At 38.6% G+C, this 25,247-nt stretch overlaps 3 protein-coding genes across 4 annotated transcripts in view; 1 reads left to right on the plus strand and 2 right to left on the minus strand.

Annotated features, from left to right (window-relative positions):
- stpg2 (sperm-tail PG-rich repeat containing 2) overlaps nt 1-6,284 on the minus strand; it is a 56,554-nt gene extending 50,270 nt beyond the window's left edge. For both annotated transcript variants that reach the window (XM_013914331.1, XM_013914330.1), the window contains exons 1-4: nt 5,714-6,284; nt 5,282-5,385; nt 4,971-5,138; nt 3,831-3,989 (exon numbers count right to left, since the gene is read on the minus strand). In XM_013914331.1, coding sequence (XP_013769785.1) covers nt 3,831-3,989; nt 4,971-5,138; nt 5,282-5,385; nt 5,714-5,819 — 537 coding nt within the window. In that variant the 5' untranslated portion in view covers nt 5,820-6,284. The remainder of the gene's footprint in view (nt 1-3,830; nt 3,990-4,970; nt 5,139-5,281; nt 5,386-5,713) is intronic.
- Nucleotides 6,285-8,198: 1,914 nt separating this feature from the next.
- bri3bp (bri3 binding protein) lies at nt 8,199-13,869 on the plus strand. The gene is made up of 3 exons (XM_005722074.1): nt 8,199-8,800; nt 10,032-10,134; nt 10,745-13,869. Exons 1-3 carry the CDS (start codon nt 8,624-8,626, stop codon nt 11,164-11,166), a joined length of 702 nt encoding a protein of 233 aa, XP_005722131.1. The 5' UTR covers nt 8,199-8,623; the 3' UTR covers nt 11,167-13,869.
- A 1,904-nt stretch (nt 13,870-15,773) lies between these two features.
- Nucleotides 15,774-24,675, minus strand: wdr31 (WD repeat domain 31). The gene is made up of 10 exons (XM_005722075.2): nt 24,359-24,675; nt 23,715-23,786; nt 23,446-23,578; nt 23,108-23,182; nt 22,849-22,993; nt 21,114-21,214; nt 20,865-20,932; nt 19,630-19,771; nt 19,031-19,193; nt 15,774-18,909 (listed from the first exon to the last, which is right to left on the minus strand). Exons 2-10 carry the CDS (start codon nt 23,759-23,761, stop codon nt 18,713-18,715), a joined length of 1,071 nt encoding a protein of 356 aa, XP_005722132.1. The 5' UTR covers nt 23,762-23,786; nt 24,359-24,675; the 3' UTR covers nt 15,774-18,712.
- Between the last annotated feature and the right edge of the window lie 572 nt (nt 24,676-25,247).

Consider the following 25,247-nt stretch of genomic DNA (forward strand, 5'->3'; position numbering starts at 1 on the left):
AGAAGAGAAGAGAAGAGAAGAGAAGAGAAGAGAAGAGAAGAGAAGAGAAGAGAAGAGAAGAGAAGAGAAGAGAAGAGAAGAGAAGAGAAGAGAAGAATATTTGTCTTCCAGCCCATATTCTTGAAGACTGAAGGAAATATAATTATGCCAGGTGTAGATCCTCTATATTTTATAGCTTGCACTTCCATTTTACAGCTTAACTATTAAGAAAGACTTCTCTAGTGGGTACTAGTCTGCAGTATTTGAGGTAACATTTGTGAATTTTTCTCAAAAACAGCCTTCCCTTTCCCTCTCTCTCTCCCTGCATTTTTACCTGCATTTACCCAGTCTGAGACTTGCTAATCAATATGCAGAATAAATAACTCAAAGCTGACAAAGCAACCCAATTTTAACTTACAGATGGCAAAAAAAACCAAATAAATTTCAGCAGTGGAAACAGGTTTGCATAAGAGCCACAGAGGGAAGATTACACTTTGAAAACAAAAATGGTTGCACAACAACATCTGTATTTGAAACTAGTATGAAAGCAGTCCCCTTCACACCAACACTGAAACGATTAACACCTCACACAGCCACTCGATATTGGATTCTTTCTCTGATTGATATCACATTCTGTAAATGAGCTAAAAAAAACAAAACAAAAACCTAAATAAATAAAAATTAATGCAACTAATAGCTAAATTATTGTTGGCACTCTTGTACCAGCAGTGAGTGTCTTCTAACTGAGAATGAGAAGGGAGTAGGGCGGAGGAAAGAATGATGTTATTTGTTTAAATGGTGAAGGTTCATGACCGATATTAAGATATTCAAATGCTTTTTTGTGTCCTATATGCACACACATGCCAATAAGCCCTGATATTATATTACATATTAATAAATACATGTATATATATTATTAATCTAAAAACTATGCATCTATTTTCCTGTTTAGATTGGTGATAATGTATTGGTTACAGTATGATCAATCCCAAATTCAAACAATTATCTGCTGCTGCCTCATTCACAAGGAGTTGCCATAACAGAGCAGCTGATTAATATGATTAAACTGATTTTTTTACCCAGTGCCTTTCCTGACACAATACCCAATGGATGGACTGTAGCTCTACTAAATATAAGAAAGATTAAATGCTTTACAGCATTCTGTTCATAAAATGTGATTCATATAAGTAGCCTTCTTCTCAGTTTGGTCTTCAATTCAAATAATTCATGTTTCTGACAATGGCATAAGTCTGCTGCTTGCAGCTCAAAACTGAATACAGAAAAAACACACAAAAAATGTTTGCTAGATAAAAAAAAAAATCAAAGCTGCAAACCTTTTTTCATTTCTCTTTTAACTTCTTCCTTGACCCAACTGTCTGTGTTTATTATGTGAGGCAGGTTATGGAGGTACTGCCAGGCAGTCTTAAAAAGTTTCAAACTCTGTGTGGTGCCTGTCTCCTTATTTCAACTTTAACAGTGACTGGAGGACAAGATCTAAGGTTAGGCTCCCTATGATCCCACAATCAGGTTTCAAGGAAGGGAGATAGGAAACAAGGATGTTCAAAAAAAGCAACACTTCTCTACTGCTTACAGACACAAACTATGATGATTTTGCAGCCGGCACTGAACTCAGAGTCACAAATTGCCTATTTATGTCAAGGAAAGCTTTTAAAAGCAAAAACAACATTGCAAATAGAGGGCATAAAGATGTGCATTCAGATATGATGAAATGGAAAGGCAAGATATGTATTATTTATATAAAAATTTGAAAAAGTGGACTAGAAAAAAGGGCTGGTAGGGCTGTTTTTGTGGCAGGTTCAATACATTGAAACTCCTAATTGTGTGTTACATAAACTTATCCACAATGTGCCAAATGCTGATTATGTGTAAAATGACTAATGCATTATGTTAGGGCCGTGATTGTATGGTGTATTATGGACAAACTATCATTCTCATAGGCTTTATTTAAAAAAAAAAAAAAGAAATTTAAAAAGCCTGCTGGTATAAAATAAAATAAGAGGTCTGACAAGTGATACAAATATCTGACATATTAAAAAGAACAACATAAATAAAGACGTTTCAAAGTGTGAAATCAACAGAAGGGTCTGATTTTTCTCTAAATCTTTTTGGTGTATTTTGCACCACAAAGGATTGCGTTGCAAATCCTTAATAATAATTTACACCATGAGAGTTATGATCAAAACCCTTAGTCTTAGTCATTGTCAGCTATAGGGTCTAACTGGTAAAGACATTAACAATGGTCTGCCATAGCACACTGAAGCATGTTTCCTGGTTAAATCAGAGAACCGTGCTGATATATTGCTTAGATTGACTGACTAGAAAAGCTGAGCCATTATGTTGAATGCGCACTTATTTTTCTGCTTTGTGAAATAATGGTGATATAACACCATGAAAAATAATGTTTTCATATGTTTTTAGAAAATAACATAAAAGATATAAAATGTATTTTTATAGGTTCTTATGTAATGGCTTTACCTCTTTTACTCATCTGTCTCACTAGAGATCAGTTGGGCTGTCAAGTAAAATAAATCTGACATCCCTGGTTCATAACACGACTTTTGCCCAGTAATTTGTCATCACGTGTCCTGGCTATCATCAATAAGTGTTCACAGAGCATAACTTGACATGGTGACGATGCTGTGCACAGCTGAAAGCTGAAGAAACAAAGCAGATATTGTACAACAGATTTTGGGGTCTGCAGAGTCTGCATTCCACCATCTGGATGGCCGTTAATTCGCTAAATTTAATACTGCACAATACTGTGAACTAACAAAATATTAAGTGGTTCTTACTGCATTATTCATGGATTTAACATATGAACCATTGTATGTACTTTAACCAATATATCAGTGAGGAATCTGTATTATACAGCTTAGCAGTCTGACTCGGATCCTGTGTACTATGTTGATTTGGCCAATTTAATACACAGAAGTCAGTTGATGTTGTTTCGTAAATACAGAGTCCAATCATATCTGTAAATAAAAGTGATTAAACATGTTTTTGTGCTTCTCAATAACACAAAGATAAAAAAAAAAGTTTTGTTCTTCTGATGTCTTTCTAATGTCTTATCATTCAGAGATTGTCCCAGGCACTTTGAAGTTATGTCCTCAGACAACCACTTAATTCTTCCTCTGCACACTTTTGAACTCAGTCAGAGCACAGGGTGGGGGAAGTGTTTGAGTTTAAAGAAATAAGTGTGTCAGACGGATGAACAGAGGGAAGGAGACAGACAGATACCGAGGTCGAACCTTCAAAGGGAGAGCAACAGAAGCTGAGTCAAAGGAGAAAAAAAAAGAAAAAGAGCTATGGATGGATGCACTGCTGATAGCCCTAAATCACAGCACGCCTCTGTGCCTGCGCCGGTGTGTTGACACAACCTCGGCCAACACTCAAGGACGCTGTTGACTTCCTCAGGTCATTAACAGATGAAAAATTACTTAATTGAGAGCCAGACCAGCAGGCGTGTGCATTATTTTAAGTGAATACAGTAATATAGCTTGAAGAATAATTACTAATGGCTCTCTTTGTTGGCATGTAAAATGGATGAGCATTGGTGCACTGTGGCTTTTTTAAAGTGGAGCTGCATTCATTAGCTATGGAAATGGTTTTTGGGCCAAGTGAATGAGGTGGGGTGGGGGTTCAGCGGTGCATTAGATCTACCTAACACTAATGGATGTTGCCTCATGGAAGAGAAAGTACACTCAGACACATACTCGTGCGGATTAATGAAAGCACGCATGCATTCACAAATGAGGGTTTCACCTTTTCTGATGGATGAATGTTCAAACTCCAACAGGACTTCGAAATTGTCTGTGTGTATTTGTCCTTACCAGCAGCGGACTGTAGTAGGCTGGCCCCAGGGTTGTGTCCTTAGGAGGGGGCTGTTGCTTACGGAGGACACCCCGGGCATCCTCTTCATAGCCATAGGCCTGGCCCGGGGAGGGAATGGATGGAATGTCTGACTGAAGAGCTAGCCGGAGACCTTTAGCCTGCAGCCAATGCAAAGAGAAAAAAAAGGCAGGAGAAAAGCAGAAAGAGTAAAGCAAAAAGTCAGGGTTTCTGTTGGAAAAAAATGCCCTGGCTTACAAAGCAGCTGAGCACTGCCTGGGGCCAATAAAAGACGAGACTGAGAGAGGGACAGAGCAAGAGGGAGAACCATAAATGAGGGACAGAAGATCAGCAAAAGATAGTGAGGGCACGATGAAGAGAAAAAGAAGTAAAAAGTAGAACTGCACCAGTGCAATAGAAACCAGAGATACTGAGGGAACATAAAAAAAAGAAATCGAATGAAAAAAATGCCAGGAAGTTTTTCTACTGACTTTCTGGGATCTGGGAGTAATGTAAATGTACATTCTTGCTTTTTGGTTAATTACAACTAGCATAAAAAAATAACGCCAACTAAGACGCTCGCATTCAGCTCTGGAGGAGCAAGTTTCAAACGCACCAAGTTACCGTAGGTATCCACTAATATCCACAGATAACAGCTTGTAAAGCACTTACTTAAAGCTGATTTTTGCATATATTCTTGAAAAAATTACAAAAGGGATAAACAAGATACTGTGTCATTCATTACCATTATTCCATAGTTCATATATGATATAGAATGCGAGTTTGCAAGTGCACTCAACACTCAAACCAGCACAAACAGGATGAAGAGTCTTCTGTACCAGCTTTGGATTGTGCAAGTCTCTTCTACTTGCTTTATTCTAAGAATAGCAGTATTAAAATGGGTATTACGCCTGCCAATGGGATTTTGCCCAAAATGTACACCAAACACAAAGAGTTAGAAAAGTTTGAAAGGCCAAGAAATAACAGCACTAAAGTGGATATGCGGGCATATTCAGCATTATAAAGCCATTGCCATCTATGATAACTGAGTATTTCAGAAGAACAGATGTATGACATAATACAAGTGCAAGTGTCAGTACTACTCATGTACTATGCCCTCCTATCTTCACCCATATGCTTACCACTTTGTTGCCAGGCCTTCCAGGGTGTCCTACATTAGCTGTCACAGCCCTGTGTGCCTTTTTTGAGGCAGGCGACACATTGTAGGCCCCAGGGCCTGGAACCTCTGACACCACATCCTCAAAACGCTTGGAGCGGTTCTGAAGACTGCTGCCACCATGGACATTTAACTGAAGAGACAAGGGTTCAACAGAAAGCCAAGCAAAGAGAGAATAAGGCTGGTATCAAAAAATATATTTCTTAAAATATTTGTTTTAAACCATGGACAAGCAACATCGTCATTTAGCTTTTGTAAATTAAATGGATCACTCACCTTGACAGGTGAGCAGTCATAGTGTCCAGGTCCTAATAAACTCTCACTGTCTTTGGAGAATATTGATTGCCTGGCACTCAAGGAAAGGAATGGTGCATAGCCATCTGCAACAGTGAAAATTTTCCCAAGGTAAGATATACAAATGACTGCAAGCTTGCAGGACGCTTTATTTTCTAATACACTTATGTAACTGTGAAACAACAAAGCAGCAGGAACATTTTTTGCTTACATATTTTGTTATACTTTCAAGACATTAATTTAACTTTTATCAATTGAAAGTGTATAAGCAGATTCAAATCTGTAAGCCTAAATATTCGACGTTCTTTCTTTGCAAGCTAGCTAAATTTAATTTAAGTTAACTTAAAGTTTTACAGTTTTCTGAAGAAGAAGAAAAATGATTTTGGAAGGACAGATATTTTTCCTTGTAAGTACCTGATATCTTGTAACTGGACTGGCTCACATTGTATGATCCGGGACCAACAGCAGACGATGCACCCCCTGCTTTCATGAAGGTCACTCTTGGAGCCCGTCCGTACATGTTTAACTCACAGAGTGGTAGTCTCGCTAAAATGTAATTACACAATAAATACTCCTTCTTTATTCTGTGATAGGGTGTAGCTGTACTTTCATTAAATTATGCTGCACCAAGGTTAAAAAATGCCTGCCCTGTGCTCCCCTTTGTCAGGACTGCGCTGGTTACTTCGCCTGCATAGTTGCTTGGTTACCACATATTGTTACACGGCAACTGCAGACCGAACACACACGGAGGAGGAGAAGTAAGCAGAAGGACCACAGAGACAAGACAGGCGAGTGAGAGACGTGGCACTCTGAGAACTGAAGTTCATGGGAGAATTCAGAAGAAGAATACAAGCTCCTACATATTTATATCTGTCATAGTACCAACTGCTCTCCAAGTGGAACACCTGACTTTCTCTTCTCCTCCTGCTGTTCTATTTTTCTTTCTCTCCCTCGTGCGTGGTTGTGCTAGTGAGCATTAATTTTGCTCGCCTCCTCCCGGATTGGGCGTGGCTTTTCCAAGCTCCCGCTGCAGCACCTGTGCACCATTATTCGCTCACCTGTTGTATTTCAGTCCAGCTCGTTCCGCTGCTCGTAGTTAGCTCGTTTACCGACCCAGTGTAGCAACATAGCTGTTCTCTCTGCTCTCCTACTGGACGAAGCATATCTTCGGAACATAAAGACAACCTGTGAGAGTAAACTAAGAAACGTGCTTTTGACTTGAGGAAAGTCTAAGTCGTGATTGCTTTTAGTTAAAAATCACTGCCCTGTAGCCTAATACTTAGTATATATATGTAATGGAGAACAAATGTATCAGATTTGACTAGTGCTTCTATGCTTGTAGTTTTGGATTCCAGGCAGCAGTGAATTTAAATTTAATTTAGGTAGACTATTACTTCCAAATAAGTCCCCAGAGACATTTCAAGATAGCTGCGGAGTGGCGAGACTTCCTGCTCGAAGGACTGGTATAATTAGCCCACAACGTCTGGAATAAAAAGCTCTTTGAAAGCTTGTAAGGGTCAAGTCGACAAACCGTTTAGCTTTTACCTGATTCAGTGGTGTCTCTATGGGAGGGAGGGGATTGAACTTCAAGCAAATTTCAAAAAACTACTGAAATAAGAGTGAGACTTGCTTTTGGAAGGACTTTGAAGAGACGTATCAGCATTTATTACCTGTATCACCTGTACATTTTTTTTGTAACTCTTGTAGTACTGCTTATGTTACATTATTGGCCTTTTCTGGCATTTTTTATTCATGGAGGGGGCTTTTTGTTTTTGTTTTTAATTAGAGCATTAGCCTCTATAGTTATTGAAGCCATAGTCCCATCCTACCATCTAGTGGTTGAATGTGACAGAGCCTCACCCCATCCCACCCACCACGACCACTACACTAGTAGTAGTACTACTGATTTACATTTTTGACCAGTCTCAGTTCATTCTTGACCCACTTCTTCCTGCCCCACAATGTAGTTAAGGTTTGGATAATGAGAACTCAGGGGAAAGCTATGCAAGTAACAAGTAGCTCTCTGAGGGGGGCACTGAACTGCATGTATACTTGAATTTCCCTTCACGTCTCTTAGTTAGTAGAGTGTGTCTTTGACTGGACAAATCTCATTAACGTTACACAGCACATATGATATCTTAAAGATATATTCTCAAAGACCATCTCTGACAACTCAGATGGTGAGTCTGAATTATCATAATTGCAATAGTGATATCCTAAAAGCAACTGTATTTATTTATTAACCCATCATGTATTCATATTTTCTTAAGACTCGTATTACAGTTTCACACCTGGGACTCCTTGCATTTCTATTATTCATGTTGCTGACTGGAAAACTGTGCCATTACCCAAACTCTGAGAGTACTTCTAATAACACTTTGTAACCTAGAAGAACTTCATGTAATAAATGCTTTCATTTTCTGGCTGTGGTTTAATAAGCAGCTGTTAACATTTCCTTTCTCATAAACACCAGAAAGCAGAGCGATTTTTAAACTGAAAAATACAAAGCATGCAGTATTTGTGATGGGAGAAGGAAACTGGACAAATCACGACAGAGATGTACATCGTAGATAACTGACTAAACACGTAACAACGATGGGCTGCTATTTAGCAGTCATTTTAACAGTTTGGGTTCAGCTAAATAATGGTTACACATACAAATTATAGTACATTTACGTTGGGGAAGGGCTGATAGAAATAAGGGGTACGATGGAGATGGGGAATACATCCACCAGAGGGCAGCAGGTTGCCTCAGATGAGTCTAACCTGTTTTAAATTCACGTGAAGGCAATGCTGCTTCTCATGAAAACGGAAAACACAATACCCAGCCGTAAGAGACTAAAAGGGATTAAAATGCATTCAGTAGTATATCACTGAATATTTATAGTGTTTCTATATAGAATTTTTTGTATATTTAGATATATAGAAAGTAGATTGTAGATTTAATGCAATTATTTGCAAATAAATCTAGCAAAGCACTAATTCCCACTAAAAACGATTTCTTTATTCTTTTAGTGGACTGTAGTTCATATATTTGTTCTCTATCTGAGAAAATAAAGCCGTGTTAAAGGGTGTTAAATGTATTAATCAACTCTGCAGGTAATCTTTTACTAAAGTCTCCCAAATGGCAAGTCGGGAAAGGCGAAGATCGAGAATTTTACAAAGCGTCCGTGAAAGCGCCACAAGTTATTTCCACCGTCACGGCCAGCGTCGGTCATCGCCCGGCAAGGTGTCGCTTTCGGCAGCTAATTACCCGTTTTATTCCTCGTTTAAGTGAAAGATTTTGATACACATTTACTTTTGACACCCTCGGCACTTGGGGCCATGGAAAGAATCAGGTTTTTCGTGTTTTTCTTGGTGCTTTCCGCGTCTTTGCTGGGCAAAGCCGAAGCGGGCAGGAGCAGGACCAGCAACCAGAACAGCTTCCGACGGGCAGCTAACGGCATCTATCAGACTCTGAGCAGCGTCTTCGGAGAGGACAACATTAGAGGGTTATACAAGGTCAGTTAGGCCCATATCATGCTAAGTCGGCGGCTGGCTTTGTTCATGAGCCTCATCGTAGCTGCCATTACGGTTTGTGGTCCAAGCATGGCGAACAGGAAAAGGCCTGGTTAATAATTCCACGGATGCCATTTTGGGGGAAAAAAGCCTTTATCGCCCCCTTTTTCTGTTTAAGTCGGTAGAAAAAGCCTGGGTATAAAATCGTAGTAAAAACAAAAACGTGCTTCGTGTTCTTACATTCTTATTTGTGTGTGAAGCCAAATCAAGCCACGAATGAGAGAATCTAAATTTAAATAAAATAAGTATAGCTTCATTGATTCACAACATAACCGCCTTTATGTTTCTTTATGTATTAGAAATCTGCTCTTATTAAGGAACTAGTGGGGCCTGCTCAAGTGATCTCATTGGCCCTGCGGCATTTCCTGCATTTTGAAATGTGATGTTATTTCCTGCATTAAGCCGCCAAAGCATAATTAAGTCAGATATGTTGAGTTGAGTAGTTTTTCCTGTAGACTTAACAGTGTAACATGGAGCTTCATGTCTTAGTGTGCATCTGCTTACCTGATGAACATGCAAATAATGAGTGCCTGATTAAAGTTATGGCGTAAGATAGTGATGTGTGGATGTTAAACCACTGTCTCTGATACTTACATCAGCCTTTGTGACTACTTAAATACAGCTGTAAATGCTTCATTGCATCTGTGACTTTTCCAGCAATGTTTATGTGTGCTGTGAAAAAGAGCTACTAAAGCGGGCAGCCAAAGGGTTCTTATGAAAACACTGCTTTCACGGTGTAATAAAAGCACCTGCTGCTGTAATGATAATCCTGTATGGCCACTGTTATATCAACACATTAGCTACCTGTCCATTTGAGAGTGAAAAATAGTCGGTTGCCTGGAGAGTTGGTAAACAGGGGTTTGATTTATAGCTGCAGAGACCATGGTGTTGGGTCACTGCCAGATCAAAAGTTGTAACACACCCATAACTGCCCTTCCTGGTTTTATTGCAGTTCTTTGCATACTTTGCATAGAGTCCCTATGAGCACAACATCATTCATAATATAGGTTATGGACTGAAAAGCCACCAAAGCATTGCTTTATTTAATAGTTGGGAAATGCACATTGTAGTCTGACCAACAGACTGCCATAATTCATAGGAGACGATGATGCACTCAGTACATGGACGTTATTTTTCACCCTGCTTTTGCTATTGGTTGTTTATTTTCTCATAGGTTTTCTCCAAAGCAACGGAGAGGTTTGTCCATGGAGTGGACTCTTTCCTGGACACCATCTGGAAGATCTGGTCGGATCTGCTGGATGTGATGGGCATTGACTGTAAGTCTACAAATTGCTGCTTAAGACATGTCTGTTAGGAATGTCCGAATGATGAAGGCAGGTAAAAAAATAAAAAATGCCAACAGTCCCATGAAAAAATATTTGTCCCCTTCCAGATCCCTTAGTTTATTGCATACTTGCCACACTTGCATGTTTCAGGTCATCAAACTAAATTTAATATTAGACAATATTAATATCAACCAGGGTAACTAAAAAATGCAGTTCTTTAAATTATTTCATTTGATTTATTAAGAGGAAAAAGCTATCCAAACCCGCCTGGCCCTGTGTGTAAAAGTAATTGTGCCTAAATATTGCCAGATGTGTTGAGTGAAGAAATCACTTGAATAGAAACTGTCTGGCTAAGTGAAATTTGCTAAAGGAGCTCAAAAAGCAACACATCATCATGATCTAAAGAAACTCAATTACGGATGAGAAACAAAGTTGCTGATGAAACATGTAAGTGTGACAAAAATCATAAATACTTTTCAACAGCACTGTATGTTTAAAATTCATCTTCCTAGATCGCATCTGAAATTATACATGCTTCTGGAAATAGTTAACAATTTTAACTTCCTCTCGTGTCTCTCCCTTTCTCCCTGTACACGTGTAGCTTCAAACCTCAGCCATTACTTCAGCCCCACATCTCTCACCAACTCCCCAGCACGTGCCCTGCTCCTAGTCGCCGCTGTGCTCTTGGCCTACTGGTTCCTGTCTATGTTCCTGGGGGGTTTCTTTTACCTGCTGCACGCTGTGTTTGGACGCTTCTTCTGGCTAGCCCGCGTCACTCTCTTCGCCCTATCCTGCCTCTACATCCTGCAGAAGTTTGAGGGTGACCCTGAGCGCGCAGTGCTCCCGTTGTGCTTCATCATGGCTGTGTACTTCATGACAGGCCCTGTGGGAGCATACTGGCGCCGTGGCGGTGGGGCAGGTTCACTGGAAGAGAAAATCGACCACCTGGACACTCAGATCAGGCTGCTCAATATCAGGCTGAGTCGTGTAATAGACACCATTGAACGCACCGGAGACCAGTAGGCACATTTTAGGTTGAAGCAAAGATGAGTTTGGGGGGTGGGTCCAGGGGAAAAACTGATGTATTTGATAAGAGAATACTGTCTCCTACACACATCTACAGCAACAAAACTACTGGGTATTTACAACTCTATTGTCAGTTGGGGACAAAAGTACAAATGAAAACAGTATTTTAATGGCTTGAATTGATTTGGGTAACAAGAGAAACTGTTGAATTGGAGCTTGCACAAAACCAAACAACTTTTTTTTTTTCCCTTGATTTTTTTTTTTTTTTTATGTTTTGGAAGGTTTTTTTACATCGCTGAGGAAGTTGTCGGGAGATGTCTGAGGTTTTCTAAATGCTAGCCTACTTCTACACCTCAGCTACTTTTACGAAACTCCTCTATTTAAAATTTTTAAGGTTTGCTTAGGCACTGTCAATGCTTGTGCTTGATTAATAAGCATATTTTACATATATTTACTTAATTTGATCCTTGTAAATGACCTGGGGGTTAAGTCTCAGTTCTTGTCCACAAAAGCATTTTTCCCCCTTTTTTTTCTTTTCTTTTTTTTTTAAGCTACTGCTATAGGAGGGGGTAGGGTGTGTGGTACCGGGGGGCATTGTTGTTTCTAATATGTATATTCCAGCTGTTGGAAAGTTGTCCATAGCAAGATTTATTTATTCAATTTTTCCATCCAAAGTGTTGAAATGTAGATCTAGTTTGTTGAATCACCACCTCATAGTGACAAAAGCTTGACATCAGGACCTCTTTTTCTTGAATATGTGTGTAGATGCAGTTCAGTGACCTACTTGAATATGTGTGCGTGTTTGTGTGCATGTGTGAGGGGCAACCTTGTGAAATGGAAAAACACTGTATAAAAAGTCAACACCAGACAGGCAGCAATATCTCAGGGACTCACCCAACACATGTTGAACTCAAATGAGATATCAAGTATGCTAAAATCATGTATTGGTCTCTTCACAATTCAGATGCGACTTCTCATTTGTTTCCAGCATCTTACAATACTTTCTGTTGAAATGCTGGAGTTTAAATCTAGCCTTTTATTCTTTATTTAAATGCCAGCATGGGGTTATTTTGGTTATCTGAACTGTAGCTAATCGTCCTAAATATGTAATCTGTCTCAACACAGACGCATCTGTTATGGTAAGAATTTTTAATCAATTGTAATAGGATCTGACCTGAACTTGCAGATTAAAAAGGTTTTAGTGACTTTAATACTGCTGGGGGAAAAATTGTATTGGATATTACTTAACCCTGCTTTTGAAACTAATATGAAAGTGATTATTTCTCCTATGAGTATTTTAATGGTAGTTTAAAACCAGCCTGCCTGATTCATGCACTAAAATGTTGTGTTTAAAAAGTAATGCTTTGGGTACATTGTTAGTCTGCATCACCATAGCTCTCACTAATTGGTTTGATATATTCTTTTTCTTTTAATTGTATATTTCTGAAGGTGGTTTTCTCTCATCATCTCATTTGTTAACATGGATTGGTGTAAGAGAATGTCCCCTGCACTGCTTGTCTATGTTTATAGCATGTCTTCCTTAATAATGTCCCAACATCCTTTACTCTAAATTAAAGTTATTAAATCTGAACTCCATAATCACAGTTTTGTTATAACAAATGACCCTAATGCTGTGCAGATCTTTCTTTTGGAGGTGGTGGTGGTGGTGCTGATGGTTGGATGAGTTCATACATCAAACATCATGATTGTGTTAATCATTTTGATTAACAACTACCAGTATATGTAGTGGGCTGTAATTTCGTTTCTCTCAATAGTGTGGGTGCTATGACATGCATTGTAAATGAAAGGTGTTGTATCAACCGGTCAGGGTTGCAGTGGCCTTCTGGCTTCAGAGTATACAGGGTGCATCAAAGAGAATCATCTGATTTAAAAGTGCTTTAATTCCGTAGGTGTTCACAGGTAACATGTTGAGCACTTGTGAACATTGTAGGTTTTCTATGTAAAACTTTAAATTCAGCCATACATTTTAAAATTTACTGCTGTCTCCTGTATGTATATCTTTAAAGAATATAGCCGTTAGAATTGGATGGTTCTTTTTTTAAACGCCCTATATAGTGGACTTTATCATACAATTTGTATTTGCTTATATACTATTGGGAGAAAAGCTCCACCCACCAACTACTTTTATTTTGAAGTCTGTTACTGTACTTTTAAGGGTCGTTTTTGGGGTTTTTTTTCTTCAAACCGATACACTAATAACTCTGTACCTTGAAACCATGATTTCTTTGTAGGTTGTTATACCATGAAAATCTCATCTTGTGTAATTTTATGCCAAGTATAGAAAAATGAACTTGTTAACAGATTCCCAGCGCTGTGTGATAATTCCCATGGAGTTTAGGTTGTCATTAAACTCCATCTCAGAATTAAGCCTGATGATGGCAAACTTCAATAACTATATAAACTCTTAGTGTCTCCTTATTTTGCCCAGAGTGCCATCAGCCAGCCCAGGTCACCCATATATCCCGTGTAACTGGAGATTTTCCTGCATGCTTAACTTTTATGCCTATAATGTTGCATTGCATTACAGTATATTCATGTTATTGACTGCCTAGGCAGAGCCCTTAAGTATGTGTGACGGGGTTGAAATAGCCAGAAGTTAATTACTTTTGGAATTGTGTTATAAGTGTTGTTCTTCTGCACTGATGATTAAACTGTGTATGCTGTTTGCTATCATTACAATCCTGAGCCGGACAGACTCTCTCCCATCATTCCATTATCACTGTGTCGCTGACATGGAGTCAAATTTTAACGTACTTAAAACAAAATTATCATTTTATGAGCTGTAAATGAACAGTCTGGCCAGTGACCTTTGTTTAACTACTGGCAGCATGTGAGGTAAATAAAGGTATAGTGTGTGATATTGATGTATGTTGATGGGTTTTAGTATATGATGGTATTATATTGAATTCGGAAAAGGCCATGCGGTTGGTTTAGAGCGAATTCAGGATTTTGGTGGCTATTTATCAGACTTTAAATTCTAGACACTGAAAACTGTTTAAAAACAGATACAACTTGAAACAGTTTCTCTTTAAAGTACCCAGAAGTTCTTACACTGCTGTCTAACATCTTGAAAACACTCACAAACCAGCTCCAAGAGGGAGGTGTTACCATTCCTTTTAGATATTATGGAAGCAATTGTTCATGTTTTAAGTTGCTGGCAGCTGTATGTCTCTTCATTTACCATGTAGATGTCAAAAGATGCCAGTAGATCCTTCTCGGCATAGAATATATGCTGCATTCAAATTCTATTTATTCCATGTTAACAACATCATCTGAATGACATGTACTTCTTTCTTTTTAATGTACTGTATCTTGTGTATTTCTCTGTTTTCCACATAGCCTGCTTTTATATTGTGCTGTGCCAATAATGTTTTCTTTTATTTTTACTTCACTTACTTTCTTTTGTTATTTGTAACTGCTGATTTTAGAGTAGATGCAGATGGCTTTTCTTTTTCATATCACCACTTAATGTTTTTAGGCCTTTTTCTTTCTTTCTTTGTTTTTAATGAGTATTTTTCTACTCAGTTGTTGTTTGAAGAGCCAAACTATTCTGCCTGCTGTTACTTTCTGTTTGGATGTTTGTGTTTATGAAAACCTGTCAGTGGGGATGCAGTTCTTTTTGTGCCAGAGTGAAAATGAGGTCCAGATTTAAATAAACACCAGATTATGACTGAATGTCTTCCACTTTATGATTCATTAATAATTTTAAGATCTAAAGTTTGTTTGTGCATGTGTGTGTGTGAGAGAGAGAGAGAAGGAGAAACACATTGCTTCATGCTCAGTTTCATAATACACGATAAAAGTAAATGGCTATTTGGTTTGCAATTCTTCACCTAAACAATTGCTTCAATATTGTAGTATAGCTAGTAAGTACTGGAAGTGTTCTTTCAATTATATTTCTAACACTAGGTGGTGCTAAAAGGTTTTATTTGGTTGCTAAAAGGCCGTGATTGTTTGGGAATAGGTGCTCCCATTCAGCCAGATTGGGAATTAAATGATCACTTTTGGCAGCAGTTATCCCAGAAAAAATACACGATACTGTAAAAAGCTGTATATGCACCTATTTACACTCAATACTCTTATTGTAAGAAAGTGCTCAGCCTATAGTTCAACCTATAGTTCCAGTATGACCATCACAAATGGAAAGAGCATTACTGAAACAGTGAAGTAAGGATTGGAAACAGTGGGAAAACAGTGATCTCAAAACAGGCTTTTGTGGTAAAGCAAAACAAATAACCTTCAGAAAATTGCCAGTGCCTGATGAGAGAAAAATGAAGTTGTACTTGGCAGCTTTCCTGTGTAAACTTTATCATCATCATTTATTTATTTATTTATTTATTTATCTATATAGCATTTTAAAAACACACCTGGTAGACCAAAGTGCTGTACAACTTTACCAACAGGAGTGTTTTGTTTTGTAGATTTGCATCTCTCAAATTCATGGTATTACTACAAATAGTTTCATATAACCGTGTTATTAACCTGATGAATTTAAAGCAGTCCTACGCAAGGTGGTGGATAAAATATAAGGCTGTGACCTAGATAAAAAGTCATCAGACACAAAGAGCAATAAAGCTTTACCACTATGACACGAAATGCTTTTATTGCTGTATTATACGATATCAAACACACAGAATGAACTGAGTCATCTGGCAGCTTGACAAATATCCAAACAAAACTAAATCTCACCTTCTCTACCACTGGTTTTCTTCCCCAAGGGTAGATAGAATAACTGCTGTGGGGACTCCTTAGCACCTTTTGACAGAACAATCCATCATACTTGGAACAATCCATCACCGAAACTCATTAGTTTCCTTGCAATCTTTAGTTGCTACCTATCATCTATCTGGAACAAGCCCATTTTCAGCAAAGACTACACCAACATTCACTCCCCCGACACTTTATTATATACGCTATGGTGGTACTGGGTCACTTTTGACTTCAGAAGGGACCTAATACCGAATGACATGGATTCAGTGAATTGCTGGAAACTTTCCTTAGAGATTTTGATCCATATTAACATGATAGCAGCTGCTACAGATTTGTTGGCTGCACATCCACGACATCTCCTGTTTCACCACATCCCAAAGGTGCTCTACTAGATTGAGATTTTATGATTGTAGAGGCTGCTTGAGTACCATGTCATGTTCAAGAAAGCAGTTGTGATTTATTCGAGTTTTGTGACATGGTGCAGGACGTCGTCAGCTACAATACTCAGGTAGGCTTTGGTATTTAAACAACGCTCAGTTGGGACTGAGGAACCTAAAGCACGTCAAGAAAATATAGACACCATTATACCACCATAAGAGGATACAAGGCAAGATGGATCCATGCTTACATGTTGTTTACACCAAATTTTGAGACTAAAATTTGAACACTACGCAGAAATCAAGACTCATCAGACCAAGCAACATTTTTCTGATCTTCTATTATCTACTTTTGGTGAGTTCATGTGAACTGTAGCTTCTGGTTCCTGTTCTTAGCTGACAGCAGCGGCACCTGGTGTGGTCTTTGCTCTAGCCCATCTACTTCAATGTTTGACAGGGCGTGCGTTCAGAGATGCTCTTCTGTAAATCTCGGTTGTAACAAATTGTTATTTGAGTTACTGTTGCCTTCCTATCAGCTCAGATCGTTCTCTCTATTCTCCTCTGACATCAGCAAGGCATTTTCACCCAGAGAGCTCCCACTTGCTGGATATTTTCAATTTTTAGATAGCCATAGTGATGGCTGTGTGGGAAAATCCCAGCAGATCAACAGTTTTTGAAACACTCAGACCAGCCTAACTGGCAAAGTTGAACAAATGTACCTAATAAAGTGACTCTGAGCATATTCCACAGATGAGCATCCATATGTTGTATCTGAACTCATCTCGCAGCAGATAAAATATAAGTTAGTCATTGTGGTTCTCATCCCTGACCAAAACCTTTTTGTTTGATTAAATTGGAAGCTTAAGCAACAACTGTCCTTGTGACAGATGGCCATCTAGATCTGTAAAACAAAAAAGGTGAATGCTGCTGTATTTAAACTGTTTAAACCTACACTGTAAATACAATAATAGTTTGTTTCATATCTCCAAAACAAGTTCAGTTATTTATGAAAAGGGTTGCTAAACTGCAGCGTGTACTTCAGCATCTGCAACACTTAAATTCTTCATCAGCCTTGATTAAATAAGATCTAAAGTAACTGCTGGAAAGTTTTATGTGGACAGCCTGCACAGCATTTCAACTTTAGTTTTGCAATATTTCGTATTTTCCGTGTTTACTGAGTCAACGTTTTATTAAAAAAGTGGAATTACTCTGGTATTTTGCATAGTACTTTTAAAAATTACAGTTAACACTACAAAAAACATTCAACTATCAGCTGCTTTTCACAAAAATATCAGGATCTCTATCTTTTTTTAAAAAGAAAAAAGTCTTTGTCCATGTACGTTTACATGGCAACCAGATGTGTTACAGTTTGGTGTTGTACTGACCTGATCTTTAAACCCCAACAGGTTGACGTTAAAATACAAACTAATAAATATTATCAGCATACAAACAAGCTCTTTTGCTGACATCACATTTGCTGACAAACAAAAAAAACAAAGAAAAAAAAGAAAGATCAGGAAACAAAAAACGATTGCTTATTCTGGGCTTCAAATTCTCCTTCATGGCTCATGATGTATAAAAACTGACCAAACAGCAGGTTCACTCCTCCTCTTTTCACCGTGCATTAGTTTGTATTTAATTGAGTGCTTAAGTTCTTGTACTGTTAATTATGAGACATCCACTCAATCTGATCCTTTGTAATCTGGGCAGTTCAGTTTGTCAAAAATAATCCACTAGTCCAGTTGTTCAGTTGTTAAGATTAATTAGCACCACCTAGTGCCAGAACTGTCAGTGGTAGAAAACAGTGACCAAACTGCAATCATCTCACCAACAAAAGCAAAACAACATCTGCACCAAACTATAGCAGCTCATAAAATTTTGTAAATATTACTTTGGGCTAAATAGACAACATCAGCCAGACAAAGTAAGTCAATGTATACAGAGCCTAGACCAACAATACAACAGCGAGAGGCTGTCTAGTAGTTTTTGGCAATTTAGTTAACTGTGCAAGAACTTGAACCACTCAATGTAAACTACAATCACCTATTGGAATGGCTGTTTACCCTCATGGTACATATTTCTAAATAAAGTGGCAGTTTATATATAAAAAAAAAAAACAGGTAAATCCTGCCCTCCATCATGTTACTCTGGTGGTGACTGTAGGTATGATTTCCTGTTTTTAGTCCCCATGAAGAGTATCTATGATGGACATCCATGGTGGGCCAGTATTGGACAAAAGTTGCATCTTCCATACGTCATTATTGTCGCCTCTTTTCACTGCATGGCAGTCTAATAAATCAAAAATGTTTATAGAAATAAAGTCTGTAAAAAATAAATAAATAAAATAAAATGACTTGATTTCCATAGCCAGCGATGCGTTCTCGCTGAGTCTCTGGCTGTTCACATTATAATTCACACCTGGCACTCCTTGGGTGTCAAAAACGTGCCACAACTTTAACATCCAGACCCCCTGCACCACCTGCACCAGAACTCTGAGCCTGCTGTGGTCCCTGGTCCACCTGGATATGATGAACGCCATTGTTAAAGCTGGCACACAACAGATTGCTGGAATCACTCGGTGCCAACGAAACCAGTGGACCGGCACCTTCCAGAGACAGCGTCCCTAAACAAACTAAACAGAGGACAGGAGAGACAAGGTTGCAGCAAAGCCAGCACAGAGATAAAAAAGGCAGAGTGGTTTTTCATTATTTATTTTGTGTTGAAATGGTTTCATCAGTGAGTAGAGATGTTACCTGCTGTATGTTGATCCCAGATTTTGACAGAGCTGTCATGGGAGGATGTTCCCACTCGAGCTGTGCCACCAGGATGCATGGGGAGAAACACACTGCAGGCTGTGGTTTGGAGGTGGCCTCTGTACTCCACAACTTTGCAGCCAGGCTGACGCAGGTCCCAGAGCTAGTAACCCACAGACACAAGTCCACCCATCACAAATCTCAGTGTTTTATGTTCCAAAAGCATCGGCAAAATCAGTGAAGTGTTTGAGATACTGTGAAAAAAATAATCTGATCCATTTTTCATGAGGGCAAAACCTCAACCTATATTACTTTGTATTATACTCACTCTAAATCTCTATATTAAATTGGAAGTTGGAAGTGAAGCCCACAAGAAAATCAGTCAAAAACAACAAACACACAAAACAAATTGTGCTGCATCAGTTCATAATTTTAAACTGGCAGAGCAAAAGAAATTGTTCATTCCAATTAGTGTGTCTTTCACACTAACGTAATACAACCCAGACAATAAATAACCTAATGACAGCCTCAATCTACCCAATATCTGTGCATTTAGAGCTTTACAGACAACAACAAACACATATCTCCAGAGGTCTTACCGTGGCTTCACACCCCTGTCCTCCAAAGCCATTGCTACTGGACACCAAGTAGTTTCCATTTGGAGAGACATCACAGTGGGTCTGGATGTACTGCTTAGCTGGAAAAGTATTGGTCACCTGCCATACACGGCTGTCCCACACCCTGTATACATAAGCAAACCATTACTAAAGAAGGACATTTAACACACGTGTAAGAAAATACTGTGTTTACACATGAGAGTGCATGTCCTTAGGGTCTTCTACTTTTCAGGGTGAATTTTCCAAATAAATCGCAACACATGCTGATTATCCCCAGAACACATCCTAAGTCTCTAAATGTCTTAACTGCATCAAATGCTTAGGGTTCAACATGATCAAGGGGTCATGGATGTGTTATCTAAGTGTTAGGCTCTGTAATCACTTTACTCTCCCAGGATCTTGAACAGTAAAAACTCCAAAAATGTTGGCTTTGGTTTAAAACATTTTCTAAATCCCTTGATTATACATTATATATGACTCACATTTATAGCCTTACTAAAATAAAAATTAAAAAAAACAAGCAGTATTGCTTTGTGTGAGTTTAGGTTCAATGCCGAGGCTTAATACTGTCTCTGGTGCTCTAATTGGCTGCTGCAGCTACGTTTTGGCTGACTTTATGTGGACAACAGCAGTAAGTCCTTCAGCATTAAATAACAGGATAACAAGGGTTGCATAAGTTCATGTTAAGGTTTGTGTTACTGTCTGATTTGCTGTCTTGGTGTACTCACAATATTATCTTTTTTCTTCTATGGCATTTCAAAGGCAGAAAGCGTGTTAGCTCCCAAAGACACGAGGTATTTTTGAATTTCAGCAATAATTGAGAGATGGGGTCAGGTCACGGACAGGAAAAGTGCTACAAAGTAAAAACTAGGTGAACGGTTTAATTTCCCAATCCAAATTTTACCACCAAATGGGACTTGAACTCACCTTTGACTGATTGAACAGTCAGACATGATACTGACTTAGCAGAGAAAATAGGGAAGGCATAACTGAATCTATTTTTTGTGCCACATAATTCAATAATAAAAGCTGTAGATTAACATCAAGTATATCTTTTTCAGTGTTACCGAATGAGAAACATCCCACCCCTGCTATTAATTACACATAAAAAATCTGCACTCATTTGAGATTTAAACAAATCATCATATTTTACAGCACACAAAATTAATTTCCACTGAATTTCAATAATAATACAGCAAAAGAAAATCCTTCTGTGCCTTATAGTCTTATCCTCGGAGGTCTGGACAATAGAGGAGCTGGCTGGAACCCAGCATACATGAGTCACCTGGAAAGAGACACAGGAAAGTGGAAAAATCTACACCCTGCGGACAAAGGATCTAAAAGTCTGATTAAGTAGCTTGGTGATCTAATTATTTCTCTCATGTGCTCAGGTGTTTATCTAAAGCAGCCCAGTATGCTTAGTACGCAGATGTGAACACATAAAAATATAATACTGTTACTCTTACCAGGTTTCTAGATATGTTGTGTCTCTGTTCACATTTTGCAGATTCTATATCCCACAGGCACATCCAGTTGTCACGAGAGCCAGTGCACAGCTTTCTTCCATCTACCGACCATAAAAGAAACACTTATATTTGGTGCAGATCGTTAACCTGAAATAGATGTTGGTGTGCAGCCAGAAGTGAAAATAACAACTCTTACTTCCAATAAAATGAGAAAATCCGACATTCCAGGTAGTGCTAACTTTCTACTAATTAAGGCAAATTATTCAGTCAAGTTGAGAATAGCCATTTATCATACCACAGGACACGCAGAAGAAATACTTCAACTATTATAGCTGCTATATGAATATGGGTTCACTTCAGGGATATTTCATCTTTCAGTATGATTTGGTTTGCTAAGAAGTCACATTTCACACAACACACGCATGAAAGCTGTGGTCAAAAGTTTACATGGAAATGACTGTCATGGTAATTTTGGTCTTTTAATTATTCCAGGTTGAATCATTGTACAGCATACATGTTTAATGATTTTTATAAAACAAGCATTGGGTGCACAAGTTTGAACTTATTTTGGATTTTCTCTAATGCACACAGAGTCAAAGATACGAATACACCCCCACTAACATTTAGTTAAATGTCCCTTGGAAAGTGCACTTTAACCAGACACTTTTGGCAGCCATCAACAAGCTTCTGGCTGGATATTTGACCACTCGTCTCGGCAGAAATGGTAAAGTCCTTTGAAACTGGTTGATTTCCTGGCACAGACTCAGCTTTTAAGCGTAGTCCATAAATTTTCAATAGGGTTAAGTTCGTGAGGGCCATTCCAGAAGCTTAATGAGCCGTTCCCAAATAACAGCAGGTTCCAGGATCATCAGATCAACAATTATACATAAGTTACTAAGATGTATTACAACTTTGCCATCATCTAGAAGAAGACCCAGACTTTCAGCCTAAGATGAGAGGAATTTGGTTAGGATGTTTTGGAACACAATTTGGGTATCTCCAAATTCAAATTGCACCCAATTCTTTTTTAAAGTTAATAAAGATGTATATCGTACAATCACTCGACCCTGGAAAAACAGTTCATCAACAGATCATTAAAAGCCCAAACTTATCATGACATTGACGCCATGACTGTAAGTTTGACCAGACCTTTACAGATGAAATGTGCTTATTTTTGTTTATACATTTATAGTAAAAGTGTTCAAAAAGTGAACAACAGAAAAGACCAAAAACAATACTAAAACTGATAAAAATGTATCCAAAACGAAACGTTTTCAAACAATAAAAACTAAACTGAAATGAGCTAATTCATTCTGCAAGTTACCTCTAATTAAACTGAACTGGAAACAAAAACTAGAGCTAATTAGGTTTTATTTTGTTTTTGTTTGTTTTGTTGTTGTTGTTGTTTTGTGAGGGGGGGTTGCCTTTGTTTTTGTTTTAATTACACCAATTCTGCTTTTTATTTCATGCTTATGAAATGTCTTCTGAGGTACCTTTGTTTTTCTTGAATTGATTGTCTGCAACTGCAAAAAAAATACTTGGGGATAAATAAGAAGCTATCTGTACAAAGATATGAGAGAATACACTTACTAATGTGTTTTATCATGCACTTTAACATACTAGAAATCAGAGACTGGTACATTTACCTTAAGCAATATAACCTTTAAGACAACACTTAAAACATTTACTCACGTCTGAGGAGATTCATTGTGTGTGAGTGCCTGTGTGTATGTACCAGGACTGATAGCTAGTCCATTGACCACCAACTCATGCCCACAGAATTCCTGAATAGGTTCGTCTCCCTGGTTGAGATCCCACATCAGTACAGTTTTGTCCCGTGAGGCACTAAAGATCCATGTACTACCTGGATAACAAATCACCTGGTAGAGGACAGAATTCACAGGAGATAAGAGGAGACTGGGGAACGTGAAATGTGTCACACGTTTAAGGCGTCATTCCTTTATCAGTTTGTGCGCACACGGTATTGATGTTACCTTGGTAACCTCTCGGTTGTGGCCCTGGAAAGACTGACACATCCGGCCTTGTTTCCAGTCATACACCACCACAGCCTACAGAGGTAGAGATGCTAATCACACCATGTTTAAGTGTAGTTTTCACAAAATCTATACCCTTAATTCATGGGTTTCTAATATAACCTGTATCATACCTTAGATCCAATACTGTGAGTCTTTTTTGAATTGGGCATTTTACTCTGTGAGCTCTATGATTTAAAATCACTTAAAACCATGATAAAGTTCAATTTGTGGCTTGAACATTTATAATATTTAAAGAGACTTAATAATCAGTACAACAGTTCAATTTTTGGCTTTACCTGGTCACTCCCGCCAGAAACACACAGGTCTGGACTGAGAGTGGTCACTGTGTTAATGGACCCATGATGTGCAGGCTCATACTGCACCACCTGACTGTCAAAGGTATTATCTGTCTTCTCTGCCTGAGATGCCCTGTACACACACACACACACACACACACACACATAAAAATACACACATACATAAAATTGCAAAAACTTTAATATGTAATAATATATATAATACAGACACACACACACAGAGAGAGAAGGCCTAGCACAAGTCTCACCTGTAGAGCTCAGACCTCTTGCGGAACTTGCTCTGTAGTTTGCCCATGTCTGCCTAGGAACCTGCAGTCACACTGTCAAACACAAAGAAATGCCATCAAACTGAAAAATCACGCTTCATAACAACTAAACGCGCATGTTGTGGTAGTAACGATGAGGGATAACTACTCGGACTTCACTACAACCCTACAGTTCACTTAGTGATTGTCTATCCCAGAGCAGTGCTTAATGCAATAGCTACATTAGGCACACACTTTCTGTGCTTCTCTTGCAGCTAAAAGAACAACAACAACTAACTACTTTGTCTGTTTTTAGTGAGTTAGAAGCCTTGTGTGACATTTTGGTGGAAATCATTCAGCAAACAGAATACAAACAGTACTTTCTCACACACGCACAGCTACGCCCCACCCTCGTTATCCCGGTGTACTCCACTCCACAAACAAGCGACAGGAAGGAGAGGGCTCAAATCCTATTACAGCGGCATCATTACTGTCACAAGGTATTAGTCACTGGAAAACACCTGCTAAGAACTTTGCTGGCGATCATTATGCAACGGTACTCGGTGGATTTTAACCGTAGTTAATAAAGCTGAAAAATGGATGATGACTCGCGCACACTTGTAGTGCACAGAAGCAGGGTTTCTTACCTGTCACTGGCAGGTGTCGTCGCTGGGTGATGCAGAGGCTGAGGAGCTAGCTTGCTAGCATGCTAACTAATCTTTATCTGTCATTCTAAGAAAGATCAATGCATTAGTGGCAGTAGAACATAGACGGGCACGCGTTAAAGCTTGGAAAAGTTGTTATTTTAACAAAAGCGAACCGTTTCCCACACACTGCCATGACAGACCGCTATCCTAACTGCGTGGGAAAGTGCACAAAAGTGTCTTTTTAACTACAAAACACCCATCCCTCCCTCCGTAGCGACCAGGGAGCGACGCTTTCTCGTAACCAGGCGAGGACGCGGTCACGTGAGAAACAGAAGGAAGTAACCGGAAACTTACAAAAATAAAAGCCTGTTCACTGTTTGCTCTATAACTGGACAAACGTGAACACAAATGAACACAAAAAACACAATTTTTTTAGGAATGTTTGTTTTTTCAGGAGTAATCCAGGTGAATGTACTGGCTTTTGGGTATAGTTCACCACAGGGTAGCTTACTAAAATCCTCTTTGCTCACTGCAGTGTATCCATTGCCCAAGCTCATCATGTGCACCAAAAAATGCAAAACACTGCCTAGAGGGAACATTTTCTTTTCCAAAACCAGGACTTAAACTACAGTGGTATAGACCTATGGTGGACCCTAATAATTTTATTTTCACATTAAAGCAAAAGCAAAGATGGCTTTTTTCTTATTCTTTTCCCCATATATCCCCAGAGGCATTGGTTGAATTGCAAATCCTAAATGAAGATATTATAAAGTGTATATAACATACACTTAACTAGCGACAGCATACGACTCCTCTCAGTCCCCCCCCCCCCCAAAAAAAAAACAAACAAACAAAAAACAAAATTCCATCCAAAATACAAGTTTGCATG

This window comes from Pundamilia nyererei, unplaced genomic scaffold (assembly GCF_000239375.1).
Source record: "Pundamilia nyererei isolate P.nyererei 1_Seehausen unplaced genomic scaffold, PunNye1.0 scaffold00006, whole genome shotgun sequence".
Lineage (NCBI taxonomy): Eukaryota > Metazoa > Chordata > Actinopteri > Cichliformes > Cichlidae > Pundamilia > Pundamilia nyererei.